Source organism: Penicillium arizonense, assembly GCF_001773325.1.
Source record: "Penicillium arizonense strain CBS 141311 chromosome Unknown PENARI_contig002, whole genome shotgun sequence".
Lineage (NCBI taxonomy): Eukaryota > Fungi > Ascomycota > Eurotiomycetes > Eurotiales > Aspergillaceae > Penicillium > Penicillium arizonense.
Genome location: NW_019173279.1, coordinates 1,954,132 through 1,978,740, shown reverse-complemented (window position 1 = coordinate 1,978,740; position 24,609 = coordinate 1,954,132). Strand labels below are relative to the sequence as shown.

The following is a 24,609-nucleotide window of genomic DNA, read 5'->3' as shown; positions in this document are numbered from 1 at the left end:
CATGAAGGGTATGCATCATGCGGCTGAAATGAGTACCTACCGTCGTTCGAGCCGTGGAAGGTGATCAATACTTTATTCATATTGTAGCGATCGATGTATAGCACGTTAGTCCCGTGTGAAAGCATTCTTCCAGATGTGGTAGGCATAGCATTTCAGCAGGTAATTGGTATGGTTCGTCCACCAATGACACAAAGAGGGCTAGGACCCAATTTTTTATATGTCCTTTTTCTTGAGGCTATCCACGTCCAAGCTCCAAGTCCTGTTTGTTTCGAAGGCATTCGCAGGCAAAGTCTTCCAGGTAGACTAGATCAGACCTTCAACTATAATCCAGCTGTCCTCAAGGAGATCCATGTTCCAACAGAGATGGCATGTAAACGAGTAGTAGAACATTAGATGCACTTTGCGTATATATACCCCAGACGAAGTGTTGATCAGTGGGTTGGATCCACTCGGGAGATCTGCGTGGGTTTCTGTTTGAATAATCTCGGCGCCTAGTTTGCCAGGCAGAAATTTATGGTGTCACGTGAATGTCACGTGCGCTGCCAACTTACCAAGTCGGGAAGGGACACATCGTGTCTATGGAATTTAACCAATCACAGGCAACCATTTATAAGCCGATTGCCGAATTACTCAGCCCACCCCGCCCAGACCGATTTTCTTCTTTAACTGTGGTCCCGCCGGGCTCTCGGGCTTTGATCTTGTGTCACTTTAAATCCCCAGGAACCCTTGTTACGGTTCTACATTCACTTCATTTTGCTTCAATTCAATCGCAATGGAGGCTCTTTTGCAACAGTCTCGTTCCATGTGCCCTTTTCTCAAGCGGACTTCGCCTACCACCCTCCGCACGCTCTCGACCGCTACTCGTCCCAGCAGCAGCCCTGGAGGTGGCACTATGTCCAATCTCCAAGTCCTGGCTCGCCGCTGCCCGGTCATGAGCAAGGCCCTGGCTGTCCAGAGTGCCCGCCTTCACGGTACCAAGCGCTTCACCTCGTGCGCCGCCGGAGTTACCGGCATGCAGCCTCTGCGCGCACCGACCGGCAAGCGGGCATTGCACACCACCGGAGGTCACCCCGCCAGTCTGGCTTCTGGGGGATATGAGAAGAACGAGCGAGGTAAACACTAATTTCTATAAGGCTTATGCTTTGAGTAGTTTCTAATCTGACTGCAGGACGCCCTGGTCTGAACAACCCGATTCGCTCGTCCCCTGCCGCCACCGAGGCCGCGGTCCGCGGCCCCCGCCCCGAGGCACCCATCACGGGTCGTTACAACTATGAAGACTTCTACAACACCGAGTTGGAAAAGAAGCACAAGGACAAGTCCTATCGGTACTTCAACAACATCAACCGTCTCGCCCAGGAGTTCCCTCGGGCCCACACTGCCTCCACCGAGGAGCGTGTGACTGTCTGGTGTTCAAATGACTACCTCGGCATGGGCCGCAACCCCCAGGTCTTGAACTCGATGCACAAGACCCTCGACACCTACGGAGCAGGCGCAGGTGGTACCCGTAACATCTCGGGTCACAACCAGCATGCTGTCGCACTGGAGGACACGCTCGCCAAGTTGCATGGAAAGGAGGCCGCCTTGGTCTTTAGCTCTTGCTTTGTGGCTAATGATGCAACCCTGGCCACTCTGGGCAGTAAGATGCCCGACTGTGTCATTCTATCGGACAGTCTCAACCATGCATCCATGATCCAGGGTATCCGCCACTCGGGCGCTAAGAAGATGGTCTTCAAGCATAACGACTTGGAAGACCTGGAAGCCAAATTGGCCTCATTGCCACTTAGCACCCCCAAGATCATCGCCTTTGAGTCCGTTTACAGTATGTGTGGATCAATTGCACCCATTGAGGAAATCTGTGACCTCGCCGAGAAGTACGGTGCCATTACTTTCTTGGATGAAGTCCATGCCGTTGGAATGTATGGTCCTCACGGAGCTGGAGTTGCGGAGCATCTTGATTATGATGCCTACGCCTCCCAAGATACCGCTTTCCCTCAAAGCACCAAGGGCACCGTCCAGGACCGTATTGATATTATCACTGGTACCTTGGGCAAGGCCTACGGCTGTGTTGGTGGATATATTGCAGGCTCGGCAGCCATGGTTGATACCATCCGCTCCCTCGCCCCCGGATTCATCTTCACCACTTCCCTCCCACCCGCAACCATGGCTGGTGCCGATACTGCTATCCAATACCAGTCCCAGCAACCCCGTGACCGGGTCCTGCAGCAACTGCATACCCGCGCAGTGAAGACGGCTCTTAAGGATCTGGATATCCCCGTTATTCCCAACCCGTCCCACATTGTCCCTCTTCTAGTTGGTGATGCCGAGCTTGCCAAGCGGGCCTCCGACAAGCTTCTCGAGGAGCACGGCATCTACGTGCAGGCAATCAATTACCCTACCGTCCCGCGCGGTGAGGAGCGTCTGCGCATCACCCCGACTCCGGGTCACGTCAAGCCACTGCGCGAACACCTGGTCCAGGCTGTTCAGGCCGTTTGGAATGACCTTGGTCTCAAGCGTGCCAGCGACTGGAAGAGCCAGGGTGGTTTCGTTGGCGTCGGCGTTGAAGGCGCTGAGGAAGCCAACCAGCCCATCTGGAAGGACGCCCAGCTAGGTCTGCAGGCTGGTGAGACTGTCGAGGCTGCTGTTGCTCGTGAGTTCAACGATGCAGTTTCTCAGACTACTTTGCCGCCTTTGAAGACCGCTACCCCTCTGACCGAGAAGGCCCACTCGGCGATGTCCTCCACCCCTGTTGGTGTGGTCGCCTAAAGAGTCGGCTTTCGAATATTTTCGGTTTTTGGGGTAACAACGTCTTCATTGTCCCCGTCCATTCATTTACTATAATATGCTGGCAAGCGGGCATATACGTTCGCCTTGCAAATATCCCAAACCTGTCGGATTCATTCATGTTTTGTGTCTGCTTTTTCCCATGAGATGTACTTGTGTCTTGTCCTAAACTTGGGCTTGTATAGATGTGTGCTGTCATTTGATTTCACCAAGCACATACTGGATCTAGTGTAGTATCTACATGTACACTGTTGAGTGACAGGTTGAGAGGTGGACCAAGCTCGAATGAACAAGGTTGAAGTGGGACATACTTTCGTCTACCGTAACCCTCTTAGATCCCTGTAGCTTGTACGACTCTATCGAGGTATATTTTTCCTTGATTGGACCATCTAGATGCTTATTTATTTGGTTCCATTTCAAACGGATGCGACTTTGCGCGCCAAAGTTAGGGCCGCCCCGAAGAGCTCAACATATATATCCACTCAACCGGTACACTACAAATCTTCCAAAATCTAGCCAAGGATAGAACAAACAATCGCAACAATACTATGTTTTCAGGCTCGTTTATACCTGATTCTCTACCTAGTATCGCTATACTAGCGCGTCATGATGCCAAGTACCAATACGTAGACTCGATGTTGGCAAAAGACGAAATAAGAAGAGGAATGACCCAGTCAATTCTTTTGGCTATGTAACATTGTCTCATTGATATAGAAACAGATAACAAAATAACAAAATTTTGAAACACACGTATGCGCCAATATTCCATGAAAGGAAATGAAAGCCCAGACAGCAAAAGAGTACATCCATACATACCCCAAAGCCAGTCCCAGACTGTAATCAAACGACAACAATCCTCCCTCCCTCTACTTCCGACCACCACGGCTGACCTTAGGGAACTCAACAGGAACACGCAACCTCGCAACACGACGAGCATGCGCCTCAGCCTTTCCACCCTTAATATTCCACTTAGCGAACTCCGTCTCACGGGGCTTATCAATCCGACAACCCAATTCACGGAAATACTGCTGAATAGTATTCGAATCCAAACGCAGATCATCACGCAGATCAGAGGGATCGGTAGCAAGCTCGTTAGGCGCATTCCCACCCAACGAGCTAGATCCACCATCACGCGCAGGCTGGGGCGGAATATGCAACGACAAAGCACAGATAGTCGTGTGGAGGAGGGTAAGATCGTTCTTCGAGACGAAGCCACCGCTCGGCGCGAAACGGCGGCGCACGGCGTCGATGACTGACTCCGGCAGGAGATCTGTAGAGGCGGAGTCGGTTGCAGCAGCAGTAGCGGCAGCACCAGGCTTCCCGGCTGAGCCGGTTGTGCTGGAGAGGAGGCGGCGGAGATCCTCGCGGGGAGGGAGGCGCTTGCTGCCCGGGCCGCCGCCCTTGGCATTTGCGCCCATGCCCTTGAGGGAACGGCCGAATTCGATGAGGAGCTGGATGAAGCGTAGGACTTGGAGGTGTGTTGTGTTGTCTGAATTGACGACTGGGCCGACGCGGTTTGAGACGAAGCGCGAGACTGTTGTCACGCCCAGGCCGGCTTCGACTTGGGATTTCCATTCGTCGACGCCGTTCAGTGCGCGGAGGGTAGAGGGGCCGCCGGGCACTAGGGTGTCGATTGTGTAGACGTCTGATGGGTGCGAGACGTTCAGGTTGGGGGTTGGGAGGGGCTTGGCTGCTTGCACTTCGGCTTGCACGGCGTGGGCCTTTGCCAGGCCAGAGGCGGTGTCTGCTGGCAGGGTGGAGATGAGTGCTGCACCGGATTCGGGGACTGAACCTGCTGGGGCGTTGGAGAGCTGGGCGTTCTCGGCCATGGATTGCACGGCCTTGCGGGATTGCTTTGTTCCGAAGGTGTTGGTCAGGGCTGTACGTTGGGCGCGCATGGTGTTCTGGTGGGTAGTTAGTTTTGCTCTGTCTGTGACGGTGGGGAGTAGGAGGAGTTGTACCATCTCTTCATCTGAGTCTTCCTCCGCGGCCTTTCTGCTTCGGACTGCACCGCGGAGAGTTGCCCGGCGCACCTCGACAACCTTCCATGTCTTGCTCTCCGGGTCAACGACTGCGACGTAGTGCTTCACCTGGGAGTCTGTGTCATCTCCTGTGCCTTCACGGCCGACAAAGTCCAGCTTGGCGTGGTCTGAGGACTGCAGGAGCATCTCCGAGGAGACAATGCCCGGGTTCCGGGATACCGCCGCAGATTTGGAGGCAGTGGAGCGGTTCTTGATATATGGGTTCCAGCGGAGGGATTGGGCACTCTGAAGACCAGGAGTATCGGCTGTAATACATAAGAGTTGTCAGAATGGACCTGAATCGTGTAAAATCTTTTTGCACTCACCAATTATCGGCGCCAGCTCGCTCTTATCTTCAACAACGCTGGCTGCCAGCGGGGGAAGCATTTGAAGACTTGACTTCTTGTTTGGGCGCTCATTTTCAGAGGAGCGCTTGCGCTTGGTATCTGTCTTATTTGACGGCATTATGGTGTGAAGTTTGGAGGGAGAGCCGACAAGATCTTAGCTCTTTGAAGTTCGAGAATCGGCTCTAGCGCGGTGAAATAAAATGTCCTAAACTTGTCTGGCAGAAAAAAATTATAGTCGGAGACCCGCTCGGCGGTGAGAGACTCCGCGCACAAACGAATATTGACGTACTTGGCAGCTCTCGTCCATACGGACATGCAGCGCATACAAATAGCTGTTTACATTTACAATTGAAGTGCAGTACTCATGAAGTCATCGATTCATCTGCAGTAGCTAAACCTAGACCTCCGAGCTATTCCAGTTATTTTCTTTTGATAAACTCCCGGAAGAAACCTCTCCATAACTCCGACCACCTGGTAAGGATAGCCGTAGCATGTAGAAATTGACCAGTCTCCCCAGTGCCGTGCTCAAGGATCGATGTGTTGCACCGATCCTCCAACATCCACCTGAACACAGGAGCCTCTCCGAGTGATAATCATGCCTGACATCAAATACCGACGTTGAATAAATCCGAGGTGTTGGAAAGTGGGTAGAAACTGTTGAGAAAACAGCGGATTCCGTCGATGACTTGCGATTTCTTCTGAAATGATGGGTCGGAAATCTTGTCCGGGCATGACACTCGATAAGCGAAAGGCGTGTCACGAGAAACGAAAGTCGTCACATCGTGTCGTCAATGGTCGTGTTCAGCGTTCAAACATGAGATCCGGCATGGAGAGCTGAGATGGAGGGGGCGAGTAGTTTATTTGCTGATGGATCGGTTAGCATTGGTATTCGGTACTTGCGCGAAACTATCGCAGAGGGGGTGGCGACTCACGATCTGGCGCGCATCTTTCTTCTCTTGCGCTTGAGACGACGAACGCGCTTCTTTCTCCACTTATCTCTCATCTTCGTTCTGCTGGCTGGTTAGTAAGTTTCGATAGCATGAGCTTTGGAGGGGTAACCCACGATTTGCGAGGATGAAATGGGGATAGTAGAAAGAAAGATGAAGATTGGCGGCCCGAGACGCATTTACGTATGGTGCGGCTGACTCAGCTGCTCTCGCTTAGACCCCACACGTGACCCCAAGCTTCCATCAGCGACGACACTGGACCATGCCCAATTAGGCAATTCGGTAGGGTTTAGCTCCATATATTACTCCAGTTATTATTTCATTGACGACAAATTATTCGCAAAGCGATACATGTGAAATATTGACTTGTGCTGCCGTAGGGTAATGACGTTGGAGAGGTAGCCTCGAGGGCGTTATCATTATGTATATCACGTATTATGTTCCTCCCAGCGAATCATAGCAATCCTATAGCTTGGGTATAGCGGATCGCATTTTCATAATATCAATCTAGCAAATGTTTCATCACTCATGATGCAACTCCCAAAAGATCCAGGAATCCGCCGAAGTGGGATATCCAAGAAGTACCAAAACAAACATCTAGCGACTACCGCTTAGTATGCGTAGCGGTAGGTGGGCGCCAAGTCGCCGAGGTATTCCTCCTCTTCCTCGTCAATCGAAGCAGGATCAACTGCAGCACGATCACGCTTCCTGTTCTCGTACACAATGGCAATGAGATAGGCAACACAGGCCGCGATAGAGAAGCAAACGAACGAGAGAGAGATGATGTAACCGGTTCGATAGTCGATTTTACCATTCTTCTCCACGAACGACCAAGTCGCGATGATCCCACCGATGTTACCGAAGCCTACCTGCCAAGCAGTTCCCACACTGCGTCTGTGATGGCCACCCAAATTCATGGCGAACCAACATACAATGACAGGCATGGCGCTGTAGCAGCCGCTAGTGACAAGGAACAGAGCACCATACTGGGCATCTGTTTGAGCCTTGCTAGTAATCGTAAGCAGCATTGCAAATCCAGCAATAGCGATGGCCATTGGAATCATGGTGAATGCGAATCGTTGACGCATTCTATCGGAGAAGAATGCGATGATCATTGAGACTCCGAAGGATGCAGCCCAGGGAGGGATGGAATACAGCTGAGTTTTGATAGCTGCGAGGATCAGGTTAGCGGAAGTATGTTTTGCTTAGGTGAGGGATCATACAATCGTAGCCATAGGACTTGATGATTGTAGGAGCGAAGTAGGCGTAACCTGTGACAATGCGTAAGTGGTTGTTCGCAGTAGAGGAAGTCATGGCTGCTTTGGACTTACTATAGGCGGGGACAATCAAACCGAAGTACATGAAGCCTCCAATGAAGACCTTGTCTTTGCCACAGTTAGCTCACTGCCACCAAATAAGAGAGTTGGTGCTTGACTTACAGTCCTTGAAAACACCTAACACCTCTTTCTTGCCCATACGAACATGGTGAGCAGCCTTGCCTACATCCTTGGCCAACTTGGCGCGCATGTAGGTGCGCTCTTCCTCGTTCAGCCATTTTACATCCTCGGGGAAATCAGCGATAAAGAAGAACAAGATCAGGGCAACAACACTGGTCAACACGCCCTCAATGATGAAGACCCATCGCCAGCCACTGTAGCCACGCAGACCATCCATCTTTCCGATTCCACTGGCAAGCAGGCCACCGAAAGCACCAGCCAGACTGGTGGAGCTGAAAAAGAAACTGAAACGCTTCTGAGCTTCTGAGCGCTTGTACCACATGCCCATCAGATAGAAGCCTACCCAAGACCGTTAAGACGTGGCCGACAGATTGTTCTGGTGTTACACTTACATCCAGGGAACATGCCCGTCTCGAAGACTCCCAAAAAGAACCTGGTGGCCATCAGTCCACCCCAGTTGTTAACCAAACCCTGGAAGACCAAAACCAGTCCGAACATGAACATGCAAGCCGGTACTAGGTGAATTGTCAATGAGCTGAGCTCTCCAACATAGAATCAGCATCCCAGCACTTACACCAGACGTGAGGCTTGAGCTTCTTGAGCAGCATATTTGACGGAACCTCGAAAAGGATGTATGGGACGAAAAAGATCGTGAGCGCGCTGTTATATTTCGTTCCCTCGGTGATATTCAAATCCTCCTTGAGACCGAGAATAGCGGCATTACTGATATTGACTCTGCGCAACAAAATCATGTCAGAATCGAAGGGCGCGATATACAATGAACTTGCGTGAAGCAGTAACATACCGATCTAAGAACGCGAGAAGGTATAGAATACACAGGCAAGGCAGAATGTGCCAATCGACCTTGGCCATCAGTCTGCGCTCGGTCGTCGATGTGAGAGGGGGAAGTTCGTTGTCAAGCTGGGAGCTAGACTGGCTCTCGCCATTGTCGATAGGCTCTTTGAAATCTGTAAAAGAAGAAACACCAAGTCGTCAGCACGACTTCTGAGCGGGAACGCGCCGTCGCGGAAAAGGCCCGAAGGGGCAGAAAAGACGAAATCCGGGGTACTTGGCGCATCACGTATGGAACATACCTGGGTCACCCATTATGACGATCACGCCTATATAGAGCGCACTGGTTTCAAATCGATCGGCAGGGTTGAAAGCGAAGCAATTACAGAGAGAAAGAAAAGAAGAAGAAGAAGTTGTGTGCCGGGGTCCAAAATGCAGATCACCGACGCAGGGATGGAATTACCCGAGGCTATTTGGGCCAATGCAACGCAGAGTCGGGCTGCAGATCTGGAGCAATTGCAAGACGGGCGCAGGAATGAAGAACAAGAAACAGAAAAAGAAACAGAACGTCAGATATGTAAGAAAAAGGGATTGAGTCACCCTAAGTCGCAAAGCTCTACGTAGATCCACCGAAGGCCCGATCTCGGCCTATAGTGCGACTATGATTTTTATGCGTTCAGCTGCATTTCCAATGCCTCCGCTAGTTTTTTGTATTGACCTGCAGGCAGCTGAATGATCCGTCTAGAATTGATGTTCTTACTGCAGCGTCCTATCTTTTTGGTTCCTGAATTGGCGTAATTTACTCCATCGCGACAATTTAAGGGTGTCGCGCGAACCCTCGGTTCCCCGCAAAAAGGCCTAACAAAGGCGGCTCCGGTTCGGCCAATGACTAAATAGCCATCCGTAAGCCTTGGCTTGCGCGGGGTGTTACATTTCTTTGCAAGCCTCTTCAATGTGATACATTATGCTCCTATTTTCAACGTGGCAATCAATGACAAGCTATTGCAGGCGTAGAACCTGCAAGGATCGTAAAATCTGCAGATCAAAAGTCCACCCGGTCCACCGTGCGAGCAAATGTAAGATCTTTTGCCCAGTGATGGATCCATGTTCGCGCAACTATTCGATCGAGATTGCGAAAATTCTATACGCTACGTACATGGAAGCTCCTCGTGTGTATGATTGGCCACTGAATGTTCAGTTCCTAATTGATCGTGTTCGATCGAGCATGTGGAGACTATCTCGGTGGATCCTCCGTATTTTGAGACTTTTTACGGTAGCTCTACTGTACAGTATATCGGCAGTTGCCCGGCGCGCTAATCCCACTGTAGACAGCATCATTTTCTACTATTAGAGAAGTGGAAAAAACCGAGAGGGTGTCTAAATGGATATGGTTGAATGAGGCCAAGTCGTGAAATTATGCAATATTTCTCTACCAGAAACACCGTATACGACGATGCTCATAGCTCCAGCATCTACAGTCAGAGGTCATCCTCCGGGGGAGGCATCGTTTATCACCCAATGCAACAACTGAAATATTGACACCCAGCGCTTCGAAAGCCTGAGAAAAAGACAAGCCTTCTGTACATGTACACTTGTCTGCCAAGACCTCTTCAGGTTCGCGGAAATATTCCATACTTTCAGCATGATATCGCATTTCGCAAGCGAACCACCTCAATATCGGGAGCTTTCCCGTGGAGACAGCCTCATAAATCCCATCCAGAGGAAAGAATAGCCCATCACAGCGAAATGTAAGACGTTCTAGACTTGGTGGAAGCAATTCCCCCCAGTGCGACAAGTCAATCTCATTTGCGGGTTTGCATTCACCACCTCTATCTCCGACCAGCATCCTCGGTGTAATAGTGAGACTCTCAAGAGCCGTAAAAGGACTAAGATCGATTTCTTCGCTCCAGTCATAGTATAGATCCAGATCTAGGACTTGAAGGGAAGTGGAGTGGGCCTTGAGAACGTCAACATATTCACCTCGGTCACTCCCACAAGTGAACCCATATTTCGACTCCGCAGGTTCTCCTTTGAGGGTAAAGCTTTTTAATGCACGCGGATACCGCAGCATCAGTTCTAGCTCTTGGCTTGAGATATTGCAATTCAGCAGCTCTAGTTCTTCTAGGTTCGTTGACCGGAGTGCTGGGGGATGTATATCTTGATAATCCCATTTTGCTGACACTGCGGCACCTGTGATACTGATCGTCGTAAGACCGGAGTGGTAGAAGAGCGCCTCGTATGGAGTCAGAGACCATTCATAATCGCGGTAGTAGTCGAAGCCAAGATTGACTGTGATTGTCAGCACCCCTCACGCGGCTGAGCCTAGCCTAAGTGCCACTTCTCAGGTGTGATGTTTTGCTTACTGGAACGGAGTGCGGGGAGAACTTCATGTGGTCGACAAATGATACCGATCTTTTGAGCTTTCGAGCGGTTGAAGAAGTCGGTTCGCAATGCTAATGACTCCAAATTGGTCAACTGGGTAATTGTTGAATCAAAGTCCTCTGAACAATTTTCGTCCTCAACCTCGTCCGTGCCATGGGAATGAATTTGCAGCTTCCGTACTAGAGGTGCCAATTTAGGACGCTGGGAAATTGTCGAAGAGAACTGTTTTGCCCTCTCATAGCCCACTAAGTTGACAGATTTGTAAAGCCTGGGCGTGATGAATGAATGGAGACCACGGCACACGAGGCTAAGAACGCTGAGGTCAGCCGAGGATGCACAAGCCTCATCGATGACGACCTCAAGAATCTCCGCAGGCAATGATAAAAGATAGGAAGTAGAGGACTCCGTCTGCAGGGGAGGCAGATTATAAAGCGCTAGCCCGGATTCGCCGTTCGGGCCTGATTTCGAGAGCGATGAGTGGAGCGATGGAAAAGAGACAGCAGGTAATGAGCAGTGAGCTCCAAGATCTCCACCCCCCATGGCTATATCAAGCGCCTAGTGCAGAGTGGAAGAAAGTGGTGTGGAGGCTGAGTTTGGTTTTAAGGCAAACGCCCATTAGGCGCCTAGCATGCACCCATCATCACCCTTCGCTGTGCGGCCCCTGTAGAACTCTTTTAGTGGAGAAACATCTGTTTTTCACTTGGTCAGTAGCCAAAGGGGTGTTCGATAGCCTCAATTTGCTGGGTCGAAGTATATGAGACCTCTACATGCTCATGTACCTCTGGGAAAATGATCTGTGACTAATCTCAGTCGCGATACAGGTACCTATCCATGAAAGTCCCCGTATGTTTGCTTTTTCTTTCTTTCTTTCAAGGGAGTAGATGACCGGCTTCGAAAGGCTTTCAGCGCAATTCCATGAATTCAAGGGACATAGATATTAGAATGTTAACATTGAAGATTTTTTGATGGCATCACTATCCCGCATCATTTTCCCCATCAATACTTCCCGAGAGTGTAGCTAGCCGAAGTGTAAAACATGTACTCCCACGGAAATTCACAGCACAAATTTATTCCACAGCTATAACCTCCATTTGCACATCCGTATTCTCCAATTTCGAAACCATAACAGTAGTCCGAGGAGGAGCAAAAGGCAGCTTCCGTTTATAAACTGCTTCAAAATCCGGGACACCCTGATAACTATCCCTGAAATAAACCTGCCAGAAATAATCAGCAAGAAAGATCACCAAAAAGCCAGTACAATGACTTAAGCCAAACCGTACCGTAGCCTTAACAACCCTATCAAGACTAGACCCGGCAGCCTTAAGGATCGCCTCTATGTTAAAAAAGATCCGCTCCGCACTGGAAGAAGGCGACCCAATAACAAGACCAACACGAGGCGCAGCGGCAATTTGCCCTGCTACATATATCGTGCCATTGACCTTAAATGCCTGTGACTGCTCATGATTGGTTAGTAATGCGCTGGGCTGGTCAGCCGGTGGAGGAGATCCCGCTTACAGAGCGGCTAGGTGCTGCAGGTGAAGGAGGGTTTAGCCAAAACCAATGAAATGTGGATTCTAGGGAACGGAATAACTCACGAGATGGGGCTGCGGATGTTCGTATGCACTCAATCGCGGTTGCTCTACGGGGCTGGATAGTGTGGTAGTCCGGTGGTGGATGCTCTGGATGTTCGTCCGACATGATGGGGCTGAACAAAAGCAAAGTGAATGTCGCGTGGTATTTGAGTCTATTTCTTTAGTTTATTATGTGGCTGATTAAAGGGGGAAAACCTTGAAATCCTGATATCTTGCTTAGCCCTTTGATGTGTGAGAGGGCTGAGTGGGCCTATCAGGGTGCTGTATAGAACCACGGGGTCATCGTGGGGCACCATACTTGATTTGTCGCCATGCATGAAATAAATGCTAAATTAGATCGCTATTTATCTCGGCTAGACTTTGTTCCATTATATGCTTAATTTATGGATTTGATCTTTAGATGTGGATGCTGTAATATTCAATTCAATGCCAAGAAACCGTACAAAAGCTTATATAAAAAGAAGTGCACTCGTCCACGGCGCTCAAAGCTGGTAATCAGGAAAACATATCCACAATACCTAAACAGACAACAATATATTCCCCAGCTACACGACCGTTGCCTGTTTCCTTGGCTAGGATGAGTTGCCATTCCCGGCTTGCCTTCGTTCCTTACACCTAGCATCCCAATCCTAAAATTCTGGCGCTAAAGTGCACGAAGTTGCGTGCGAAAACCCTCTGCCCGTTCCATTCACGCTTACACTTCTGCGACATGGTTGGTAACCAAGCACGTGAAGTCATCCGAGCCATAGTAGATAGTGAAATCGTCGTTGGGGGAGTTCCCTGTGCTCAGATTGTCTCCACATTGCCAGTAGAGGTCTGCGCCAATCCCTTTAGTGCCCAGCGCGGTTCGCTGCCATTGGCCTTCGATGCTGCACTTGTCGGAGGCCACTCCATACTCCTCCAGGAGACAGGGCTTATTCGCTGCTGCGCAGGCTTTGCCATGAGCCGTAATCCAGCCATTTCCAAAGGAATTGGCGACACCCCCTAGAGACGTGATATTAGCACGGGATTATATATTAGAAAGATAAGGAATTGAACTCGATAGGGGTCTTGAGGGACATGGGAGACATACAAGACGAAGGGTACAGATGGAAAGTTCCAAAGTCAATCGTGTCTATCTTCAGGTTCTTTGCAAAGTCAAGACCCTCAGCATACGTGTAGGGGTAGCTTCCGTCCGAGCCAATATCTAAACCAAATCCCTCTGAATAGGATATTAGCGACGGAGGATTATTTGTCAGTTTTGCAGTCTACTCACCATCTCCGATACCCACCATGTGCTGTGAATCAATTGATTTGATAAAGGCACTGGTGGAGGCAGCCCAATTAGAGATAACCGAGGTGTCACAACCATTGCAACGAGGCTCGTTTGCCAATTCCCAAGCAAAGATTGCTGACGACTGGCTATACCTCGAGACGACAGCTTTGATGTATTTGCGGTAGGCCTTCTGGATAGCTGATGTGGTATACCAGCTCGTACTATTACCGCCAAACGCGGTAGTATATGCGTTGATACCCCCATAGTCGGACCAGTTGTTGACAAAGTTGATGATCAGTTTGATATTCCGTTTTTCAGCGGCAGCGACAACGTAGTCTAGACGTTGGAGGCCGTCAGAGCCAGTGTTAATTGTCGCGGCTCCATTCTGAAGCAGCTGGAAATACACCTTTCCCGGGGCAGGCGTGGTGTTGACATCATTGAAGCCCCAGACGCGGAGGATACGGACACCAGAGCCTTGTAGGTGATCGAGCACAAGATCGACGTCGGCGTTGTCGGTAAGAAAACCAATCCAATAACTGTTGGTCCCGGCAAAATAGTTCACTTGGCCATCGATCGTGAAATTCAGACCGTTTCTACCAACAAAGCCACCCGATGTGGTATTACGGTGATACCGAACTGGCGAGATGATTATTAACATATCGAGTCATCAATTTGTTGAACGTTGTGTAGTTACCACTTTGTGTTTCACTTAATTTGTTATGCGGGACCCCGACGTGGTGCTTGACAGTGCCCTGGCTGTAAGATGCCACCTGGGCAATCAGACAACTGACAGTGATCAGAACACTAGAAAGTCTCATGGTGGAAGTCTATGTATGATTGATCTGGAATTTGGAAATGCCATGCTTCATCGGGTCTTTATATTAACCATTGAGTGAACTGTCGATCAAGGAAATATGTTTTCGAAGCTCCTTGACCAATATGGACACGGGAGTTTCAAGTATATAAATATATATATATATTTTTTTGCAATAATCCTTAACCCACCTAATTTGGAGAATTGCTTGACGATACTAAAAAATTGAACAAGATATTCGTGCTTTAGTTTCATCCGATAGTAATTCCTGAGAACTATTATATGGTATTATATGTGGGATTCCGGAAAGGACATTTCTAAGGACATTTCGGGTAGCTATGTCAAATGTCAGGAGACTCTTATTCGAACGCAAATTTAAAAGAAGACATGAGCTGCAAATGCAAAGACTCATGTTGCTATGGGATCAAACTACAGCGGATAACTAAGGTATTGTATCCTAATCTTCTGGGTTCCAGCCGCAATTGGCTCACATACTGGCTTATCCGGGACAATGTGTATACATATGTGATTTGAATGACCAACGTGTGAGATTAATAAAATTATTCAGCAATGCAAAGTTCCCCTAGATCTCCTGAAAAACGTGTGGGGCGAGGCGGAACAGACTTTATTAGGCAAGGAATGGGCGGCGGAGGGGTAGAAGGATTCGTGTTCTAATACTCGACGGTATTGGCCCTCAAATTAGAAATTCCCTGTTATAAACAGACCTCGACTTGATGCGCTCCTCGGACACCATTAATTGTTTTGAGAGAACCAAGCTCTCTCGCTTCCGTGCGCCAGGCGTCAAAATGGGCGTGGCAATAAACTCGCTAGGCACATTTTAACGTTCATGACCTGCTGGAGTGACCATTTCGGACTATTGCTGGTCATGAACTCGAAAATCCGCAGTTTCTGGAGCGCGGATTCCTAGATCACCTTTGGCCGTGGTTTTCAATGCAAAATTCGTTGCCTGCTGTGAACTCTCCACCTGCCGAAGGACCGTTTCAGGTATTCGTTGGCCATGAACTCTTAAGACCACGGTTTCTGGAGCGCAGCACTCCTTTTCAACGCGAAAACCCATGAACATGAAAAGGGCCATTATTTTTGTACCTGTTTGTAGCCTTAAGAATCCTAGCCTAGTCATACAGCAGAGTTACAACCTATTTCAGCGAAATAGTGAAGTACGAAGGCTGTGTTTGGATGTAGCTACTCCAAGGCGGAGAAAGGAGTAGCAGTGAACCAATCACACATTGCCTTTCCATGGACTTTCTAGATTCGGACGACCAGATAACTATGGCCTGAAACGGCCGCCAAAAAAATAATGCAAAGAAAATGGGGTTCCCTTTCTAGTTTAATAAATAAACAATTGCCACCTATTATTTAAAATGATATGATGTAGAACTTCACGGAAAACAGCTTTGAGCATCAAACCCTTAAGAGCTGACGCCTATCGTGGGCGTGACGCCGATGCCCCGTTCTCGCGCTGCTATTATGGCGCATCCTAACATAAGTAATGCCAAAATCAGTCTTTACTTATCTGTAAGTGCCGTAGCGCAGGCGTCACACCGCTACCTATTTGTCACGCTGCCTATTTTCTGTCCATCGGCGCACAAAGTCTATATACTCAGAAAGTCCTACCCAGAGAGGCACAGCCTGCATGGTTGCTGCACACCCTCCAATTTTCACGACTGCTATGGGTTCGTATGTACAGAATCTTCATGTACGGTTTTAAGTTCGTCACACTCTCTTCTGTACTTGTGGAGGGGCGGTATGCCGCGCTGCGTTGGCCGAATATTCCAACGTAGTAACAGTTAAAGAGCAAAAAAAGAAAATATGAAGTGCCCATTGAAAAGAACTTGGGAAGAGGTGGACCTCTTTTCATCCAGTACATATATGAATAGCTCTCAGTAGCCCAGCATCAGCCAAGGTACTAGATAATTTTCGTGTACAGATACTATCTCACAATTTACCCACAAGTTCTGCCCAAATGGCTTCTTCGAACCGCGAACCGATTGCCGTTGTCGGTATTGGATGTCGCCTTCCTGGAGGGGTCACCACGACGCAGGATTTCTGGGACACACTGTGTCGAGGCATGAACATGGTATCTGAAGTTCCGAATGACCGGTTTCATGCCGAGTCTCTCCACGATGCTGACTCGGGAAAATACGGAACTATACGGAGCTCCAAAGGGGGTTTCATTGATGATATTCAGTCGTTTGATGCAGAGTACTTCGGCTACTACCCAGCTGAGGCATCCAGGATGGACCCGCAACAGCGGCTCGCTCTGGAGGCAAGTGTTCATGCACTGGAGGACTCTGGCACTACGCTGGAGCAGGTGGCTGGATCCCAAACAAGTGTGTTTATTGGTACTTTCATGTCCGACCACCTTTGCATTCAGACGGCAACAGGGCAACGAGACAACATTAGCCCCCATGTGGCAATGGGCGCTTCGGGCTGCTCAATCGCTAATCGGGTGTCGCATCGGCTGAATATCCATGGCCCGAGCATCACTCTAGATACTGCCTGTTCGGGCAGCTTAGTTGCGTTACATCTCGCGTGCCAAAGCCTGTGGACGCAGGAGAGCGAGGCTGCTCTCGCTGGTGGTGTCAACGTCATCCTCCGACCCGAGACCACGATATTGATGTCCAAGGCGGGCTTCCTCTCTCCAGATGGTTCTTGCAAATCATTTGACGCAGCAGCGAATGGCTATGTTCGCAGTGAAGGCGTTGGGATGGTGTTCTTGAAGCCTCTGAGTCGAGCGATCCAAAACAGGGACAGAATTTATGCCTTGGTCCGCAGCTCCCTTGTGAATCAAGATGGATATACCGCAGAGGGATTCACCGTTCCCAGCCTCATGGCACAGGCGGCATTATTGCACTCGGTCTATGCACAGTCTGGCATAGACCCGGCCAAGATCCGTTATGTAGAAGCTCACGGGCCGGGAACCTCGGTCGGGGATCCTATCGAAGCAAACGCCCTTGGAAAGCAGCTTGGACAAGTGCGATCCGAAGATGAAGATTCTCTCTGGATAGGATCAGCCAAGGGCAACTTCGGTCACCTCGAGGGAGCTGCTGGGATTGTTGGTTTCATCAAGGCTGCACTGGTCACATTCTACAGGAAGATTCCTCCGCAAGCCAACTACAAGAGTCCCAATCCCGGAATTGACTTTCAATCGCTTCGGCTTGCCGTACCAACCGAGATGATTACCTTGACCCCAGGTCGGCAACACAAGCTATGGGTCGGTGTCAACTCGTTTGGAGCCGGGGGTACTAACGCCCACGCTGTTCTTGAAGAGGCACCCGACGATGCTGGTAGCTCCCCTCCTCCATCCGGTCATGGGCCGCGCGTTTTCGTGCTGTCTGCAAGATCGCTCTCGGCGATGGAGCAGTCTGCTAGAGAACTTGCTTCTCACCTGCGAGACCAAAAACCTGCTCTGGAGGATGTCGCGTACACTCTCACCATGCGCCGCAGCAGTCATAACAAAATCTCGGTCATCCCGGCTGAAGGACTTGAAGACTTGTGTTCCAAACTTGACCTGCTAGGGGCCCGCCAGGAAACCAAGGATATTTTGTCAGTCCAGAGGCGATCGGGCAGTTCCCCAAAAACGGCCTTTCTGTTTTCCGGTCAAGGGGGCCAATGGCTCGGGATGGGGATGGCCCTCGTGGAGCAAGAACCTGTTTTCCGCGAGTCCCTGGCCGCCTTTGATGATATTTTCACTGCCCTGGGAGGATTTTCGATCCGTGCAGAGATTTCACCTGACGGGAACGACCTAGCACGGCTCAACAAAACCACTATAGTTCAACCAGCTATTGCAGCCATCCAGATTGCATTAGCGAGATTGCTGATTTCCTATGGTATCACACCCAATGCCATCGTGGGCTACTCCATTGGTGAAGTTGCAGCTGCCCATATCGCTGGCGCACTTAGTCTGGAGGAAGCCGTTAAAGTGATTTACTTTCGGTCACAGATCCAGAGCCAAGCAGCAGGCGCCGGGACTATGTTAGCCACTGGAATCTCATCTGAGGCAGCAGAGCAACTAATTCATCGGCACCAGTTGGGGGGATTCGTGGAGATTGCCGCTCTCAATGGCGCTAACTTGACAATACTCAGTGGGAGTACAACAGAACTAGAGCAACTCGCCAGCGTCCTCAAGACTCAGGGGACTTTTGCTCGATTTGTCAAGGTGGACGTGCCTTACCATAGCCGCTTCATGGACCCCTTTGAAAATGACCTCGTTGAAGCTCTATCGTCGATTCAAGGAAAACAGACCGATGTCGACCTATACTCCACTGTCACCACATTGGTCGAGTCAGGCACCCACTTGACTGCCAAGTACTGGTTCCAGAACGTGCGTAAGCCCGTCCGATTCGTTGAGACCGCGGCAAGAATGCTGGAAGATGGATGCAATTTCTTAGTTGAAATCGGGCCACACCCCGTCTTGGTCTCTGGAATCCGCGGCATTGCCGAGTCTGCTAAGCAGGCAGTCCATATATTTCCAGCCATGGTCCGAGGCAGTGAAACTGAGCCTGTTTCATGTCTCATCGGAGCCGCAAACGCTATCGGCATTAATGCGGATCTTCATTCGTTCAATGGTTGCGGGGGCCGCTTCGTAGATCTTCCCTTATATCCTTTTCAACGTCAGCACTACTCGTTCGAACATCCGGAGGCTCAAGAGCACCGTCTTCGGAAATGTAATCATCCGTTCCTTGGAAGCTGTACCCGTCTGACAGATGAGAGTCGTGGCACGGTACGGCTCAGACTGAGTACCGGCGTGTCTCCCTTTCTCGCTGATCATTTTGTGGACGGTGCAGTGGTATTTCCAATGACAGGACATGTGGAGTCCGCATATCTGGCTGCAAGGGAGCACTTACCCCACAAGAAAGTCTGGCTGGAGGATCTCCGATTTGAACATCCTGTGATCCTGGCATCTGCGGAAGATTTCGCTCCGCAAGTGTTGCTTGAGATTACATCTCCTGCGAACGACTTTGTGATAAGTTCGCGTCTAGCAGACTCGACCCCCGAGGCGGAATGGCAGGTATGTTCTCGTGGACGCATAAATGCGTTCGACCAGCGATCGGAGACTGTCCCGGAGGCACTCGACAGCGTAAGGTCTCGTGTGCAGACCGGGACGGAGGTAGATTGTGAAACCTTCTACCAGAAAATAGAAGAGTCTGGCCTTCGGTACGGTGAGGCATTCAGAGGTGTTCGAAAGATCTGGCGACGAGGTGGCGAGATCTTCGCCTATGTGAAGCTCCCCAGTTCATTGCATGCAGAGGCAGCAAGTTTTAGATTCCACCCGGCATTTTTGGACTCTTGCTTGCATACGGTGTATGCTGATCTGCACCACCACGGCGACTCGCGCTATGTTTACCTACCCTATCACATTGAACAGGTAGAGATATTTGAAGCAGGAAGTGTCACAGCAGCGTTCGTGCATATCCAGATGAAACGCCATGATGATGTATTCCTCTGCTGTGACGCATTAATCTACGGCGAGAGTGGTCAAGTACTAGCCGTGGCAACTGGAATCACAGCAAAGCGTATTCCGGGTCTGCATGTGCCACGATTGCTGGAGCGCCGAGTCTGTTTCCGGCCCGAGACTCAGGAAGGGTCGAGCAGCATAGAAGCGGAGTTTGAGAATGTGTTAATACTTGAACCGCAGAGGGGGGACTTTGACTGGCAATCTGTTGTCCAGAGAACTTTTCCTCGTGCAAAGATCCATCAGAGGCTCTTGGAGTTAATCGACGTGCCGTGGAAACCGGCGGAATGGGGGTTTCATTTGGACCGCCGTGTACTTGTCATCGTTCCGGCGTTCATGTCTGGGTCACACTGCAGGGACTTTCGCAGCACGGTGGGCGTTGTAATGAGAGCGCTCCTTCGCGTCGCCACATGGCTTCATGAGACCCAGGGAATACCGTCACTTGTGATAGTGACAAAAGGAGGCTGCATTACCCCTGCAGATTCGCAATGTGACCCCCTTTCCTCGTCAGTGGAAGCAGCTGTGCGAGTCATGGCAAACGAGCTGCCCCGAGTACGGATCCGCTGTGTGGATCTTGCCCTGGACAAGTATGACCGCCCCATCCCATTATTCGAGGAAGAGCTACGGACGAGTCGTCTCGGTTTTTGTGAGAGTGTGGTAGCCATACGACCTGAAGGCCGGTTCTTCAAACGAATCGTGACCGTGGATGCCGAGGAGGAGGAGAAACGGACGAAAAAGCAACTTCCCGCAAAAGGAGGACAGTATTTCTCTGAATCTGATCCCAATGGAACCCTCGATAATATCACCCTACGGCAGAAGCCTCAGGAAATTTTGGGCCCAGATGACGTGGGCATTGAAGTGCACGCGGCTGGAGTTAACTTCAAGGATATCATGAATGGGTTAGGCCTGCTTAGTGAGCGAGCAGTGTCCGGTGGTTTAGCAGGTCGAAATCTGGGTCTCGAGGTCGCTGGACAAGTTGCGACGATCGGAGAAAATGTGCGAGATATTACCATCGGCACTCCTGTTATGGCTCGAGTGTCAAACGGCTTTGGAGGGTTTGTAACTGCTCACCGCAACCTCCTCGTGCCCATCCCGTCCTCTCTTACATTCCCTCAAGCCGCTTGCATTCCAGGAGCGTTCACCACGGCATATTATGCCCTCGCATACCTTGGCAGGCTAGTGGCGGGAGAAAGTGTTCTTATCCATTCAGCAGCTGGAGGAGTGGGAATCGCGGCAATCCAAGTTGCCAAGCATTTAGGTGCGCGTGTATATGCTACAGCCGGAAGCCCGACGCGTCGGGCCTGGGTTTCGTCGATGGGAGTGGAAGCAGTATTTGACTCACGATCTGTTTTGTTCCACGATCAACTCAAGGCAGCAACCAGGGGTCAAGGCGTGGATGTGGTGCTGAATTCCCTTACTGGGGCTATGTTCCTGCAGTCGGTCGCATGTCTCGCTCCATTTGGCCGCTTTTTAGAGATTGGAAAGACGGACATCTACCGGAACATGAGGCTTGGCCTCGAGCAATTTGGCCAGAATCGTTCCTTTTTTGCCATCGATGTCGACAGATTGGCTACCCAGAAGCCGGATCTACATCGTCAAATCCTAAATGAGGTTTGTGCACTGTTGGAGAGTGGAAAGCTAGTACCGCTTCCGATCACCACGTATCCTATCACAGAGCTTTCTACTGCATTGAAGGCGCTTTCCCGGTCTGCTGTGATCGGAAAGGTTGCTGTGGAAATGCCAGAGAACACCGACGTTCATGCAGCCCCACCAAGCCAGCTTAAGTTGCGAAGTGATCGAACTTACCTTATCACTGGCGGTGCAAGTGGGTTAGGCCTACACTTGGCCAGACTTCTAATCGAGCGAGGGGCGCAATACGTCATCCTTGTAAGCCGTTCAGGGCCAAAGTTTGAGGAGGATCACGCACTTCTTTTGGATCTGCGGCGTCGTGGGGCCAAGGTGATGGTTGAGCAGGCAGATGTCAGCAGTCTGGAGGTGGTAACGTTGCTCTTCAGCCCTCAAACTGATTGGCCACCTATAGTGGGAGTTGTTCACTGCGCAGGCGTCTTGAAAGACTCATATTCTCACGACATAACAATGGACGACTTCTGGCAAGTGTTCGCGCCCAAAGCCTTAGGCGCATGGAACCTGCACCTGGCTACCCAACACATGGATCTGGACTTCTTTGTCCTGGTTTCGTCCTTATCAAGTATCCTTGGGCTCCCAGGCCAATTCAGTTATGCAGCTGCGAACCAGTTTCTGGATGGACTGGCACACCACCGTCGGGCGTCCGGCTTGCCAGGGTTTTCTCTGAATCTTGGCATTCTGGGAGACTTTGCTGGAATGTCTCGCAAATTTGCGCGCAATGACGGAGTCCTCGAAATCCTGCAGTCGTCCGGGTTGTTACCCGTGAGTCTTCCAACAATCTTGTCCGCTTTTGAGCGTGGCATCCTCCACAATGCTACACAACGCCTGGCTGCCAGCATTGATTGGACCATGTTCTTCACAGCGTACCCTCACCTCACTCGCGATGGTGCCTTTCTGGGCCTAGAGAATCAGCAGGCAAAAATGGGCAGCTCTGGATCCACCCGATCAATGTCCAACATAACTGGCCCCGAGCGAGTTAAAATGATCGCCGATATATTATGCTCCGGGTTGGCCAAAATACTTGGCATCGAACCGAGCCGGATATCTGTCACGGAGAAAATCGACCAATACGCAATTGACTCCCTTACTCTTACACAACTACGTAGTGTGATACTGCGCGAAATTCGGGTTACGTACCCTCTCATGAGGCTTTACGAAGCGCCCAGTCTCCAGGAGATTGCGGTGGAGCTTAACGGTTCATTTCAACGTGGATCCCCCGAAAACCAGAATATTACTGATGTCGCGAATCACATGCCTGAACAAGTGGTCCCTGCGGGACTGTCGATTTTGTCGAAATGGTTCATTCGCGGCAACTCAGCCAACCAGTCCCGGCCGCGCCTCGTATGTTTCCATTCAATGGGCGTGGGGGCTTCTCTTTTCACTCCCTTTTTGATGAATCCACCGGATGGACTCGACCCAATTGCAGTGCAGCTGCCAGGCCGAGAAAATCGGGCCAATGAAGCAGTTCCAACTACCGTGTCTGAAGTTGTTTCCGGCATCCTTGCCGAGATGGATCAGGTAATAGGAACCGCCCACATTTTCTGGGGCCACTCCTTTGGGGGAATAGTTGCTTTTGAAGTGCTTAGAGCTCTTCGACGACAAGGGAAACCTCTCCCACGTCTCTTAATAACCGGCACCATTGCACCACAGCTCATCCGACTTTGGCAGAAGCGAGATGTCATGCTCCAGAGCTTTAGAGAGGACTATAGCCCTGAGTATCTGATGGCTGTCTCGCGGTATGTAGATGATTCCGAGTTCGTTCGCTCGATTCTACCATTGATGAGGAAGGATGCACCATTGCTTCTTAGTTACCAATTGAGTGAAGAAGATCCCCTAGATGTGCCAATCACAGCGTTTGCCGCACGTCAGGATGATGTTGTGTATCCTGATGAGGTTGCCGCTTGGAGCACACATGCGAGGGAGTTCAATTTTATCGAGGTAGATGGAGACCATTGGTTCATACATCGGAATCGGCAGGTATTGCGGGAGACATTGGTGGCGTTGGTGGACTAAATTGTCCATATTGGTTCCTTATTCATTCCTTATTCATTCCTTATTCATTCCTTATTCATTTCTATCAAAGGTGTCAAAATCTACGGTCCCGGGATGTTTTGGGACCAGCACGTCCATGTTCAAGACCCTGTCAATTTTGGTGATTTCGCTGTAGACAATAGAGGGTTTGATACCTCGGGGCCGGTACTCCTCGTTACTGGGCTCTTCGCCCCCCACCCCCAACTTTTGCCAAAACCAGTGCGTTTCGAGGGTATAGATAGGGTGCGACAGGAGCAGCAGATTATGAGCGGTACATAAGCACAGAGGTAGCAGACGACGTAGGTACAAAAAGAGCATGGTAGGCACCCGTAAATGCTAGTAGATACCATATTTATGTCAAAGGAAATCTGTTAATTTAGCAAATGATTCTCAAGAAAAATAGAGCAACTTTCATCTGTCTTTCTCATCAGTGGAAGCCCCGTCCAAAAATTTGCCAAATGTATACAGTAGAGTTCGAAAAAGATTAACTAGACACTCACGTTTTGTTTCTCGGCCTGTACCCGAAACCACGCTAATCTGCATTAGGTTGCTTAAAATACAACCCCTGCTTAGCCGTATCGCGGTATAGAACGTATTGGGTTTCAGTGTCTAATGAGTCATTGTAAATTACAGTAAACTCCCAAGGAATGTTCTAGGCATGTATCTGGATGCGGCGGGGAAGATCTGGCGATCTGGCTTGATCCATGTCATAGAGCGCTTCTAGTATCGGTGGTGTTATGCTTTGGCTCCGACCGACACGAGTTAGGGGTGTATAGATATGGCGAAACAGTCGTAAGTTCCTACGGATATTTTTGATCGTCTGTTCGCTACATTCTGCTGCCTCGGCCATTTGAGAACGGGTTAGGGACTAGCTTTGTATCATATCACTAATAAGGTGTAGTTTTGATAGTGGTAGTCTTGGTGCCATATTGCGCAGGGATTCTTGTAGTTCTCAGATAGTGTTGCTAAGAAGGATAGGTGTCAGGGTATAGAGGGGCGCTGAGCTACATGTAGCATTGCGGGAAGTGGCCGGAGCCTAAGTCCTTTTATCGGTAGACAACGTATCT

General features: G+C 50.1%; 6 protein-coding genes across 6 annotated transcripts; 2 read left to right on the top strand and 4 right to left on the bottom strand.

The window, feature by feature from the left end:
* Window positions 1-772: 772 nt before the first annotated feature.
* Window positions 773-2,763, top strand: hemA (5-aminolevulinic acid synthase HemA; the record flags this gene model as incomplete). Its single annotated transcript, XM_022627948.1, has 2 exons — window positions 773-1,112; window positions 1,169-2,763. 2 exons carry the CDS (start codon window positions 773-775, stop codon window positions 2,761-2,763), a joined length of 1,935 nt encoding a protein of 644 aa, XP_022492631.1.
* Window positions 2,764-3,647: 884 nt separating this feature from the next.
* On the bottom strand, window positions 3,648-5,267 carry PENARI_c002G10548 (DNA-directed RNA polymerase I subunit RPA49; the record flags this gene model as incomplete). Its single annotated transcript, XM_022627856.1, has 3 exons — window positions 3,648-4,685; window positions 4,743-5,068; window positions 5,129-5,267. The coding sequence occupies 3 exons, from the start codon at window positions 5,265-5,267 to the stop codon at window positions 3,648-3,650; spliced, it is 1,503 nt and encodes a 500-aa protein (XP_022492986.1).
* A 1,440-nt stretch (window positions 5,268-6,707) lies between these two features.
* PENARI_c002G03590 (putative MFS transporter) lies at window positions 6,708-11,267 on the bottom strand (the record flags this gene model as incomplete). The annotated part of the gene is made up of 9 exons (XM_022627378.1): window positions 6,708-7,267; window positions 7,320-7,367; window positions 7,428-7,481; window positions 7,536-7,892; window positions 7,946-8,068; window positions 8,128-8,288; window positions 8,359-8,521; window positions 10,170-10,634; window positions 10,709-11,267. 9 exons carry the CDS (start codon window positions 11,265-11,267, stop codon window positions 6,708-6,710), a joined length of 2,490 nt encoding a protein of 829 aa, XP_022492982.1.
* Window positions 11,268-11,794: 527 nt separating this feature from the next.
* Window positions 11,795-12,425, bottom strand: PENARI_c002G11897 (RidA family protein; the record flags this gene model as incomplete). Its single annotated transcript, XM_022627956.1, has 4 exons — window positions 11,795-11,941; window positions 12,008-12,181; window positions 12,243-12,256; window positions 12,323-12,425. The coding sequence occupies 4 exons, from the start codon at window positions 12,423-12,425 to the stop codon at window positions 11,795-11,797; spliced, it is 438 nt and encodes a 145-aa protein (XP_022492475.1).
* Window positions 12,426-13,013: 588 nt separating this feature from the next.
* On the bottom strand, window positions 13,014-14,392 carry PENARI_c002G02151 (glycoside hydrolase 5 family protein; the record flags this gene model as incomplete). The annotated part of the gene is made up of 4 exons (XM_022627285.1): window positions 13,014-13,303; window positions 13,392-13,520; window positions 13,575-14,210; window positions 14,269-14,392. The coding sequence occupies 4 exons, from the start codon at window positions 14,390-14,392 to the stop codon at window positions 13,014-13,016; spliced, it is 1,179 nt and encodes a 392-aa protein (XP_022493015.1).
* A 1,980-nt stretch (window positions 14,393-16,372) lies between these two features.
* On the top strand, window positions 16,373-23,524 carry PENARI_c002G04917 (uncharacterized protein; the record flags this gene model as incomplete). The annotated part of the gene is made up of 2 exons (XM_022627472.1): window positions 16,373-23,247; window positions 23,320-23,524. The coding sequence occupies 2 exons, from the start codon at window positions 16,373-16,375 to the stop codon at window positions 23,522-23,524; spliced, it is 7,080 nt and encodes a 2,359-aa protein (XP_022492536.1).
* Window positions 23,525-24,609: the final 1,085 nt, after the last annotated feature.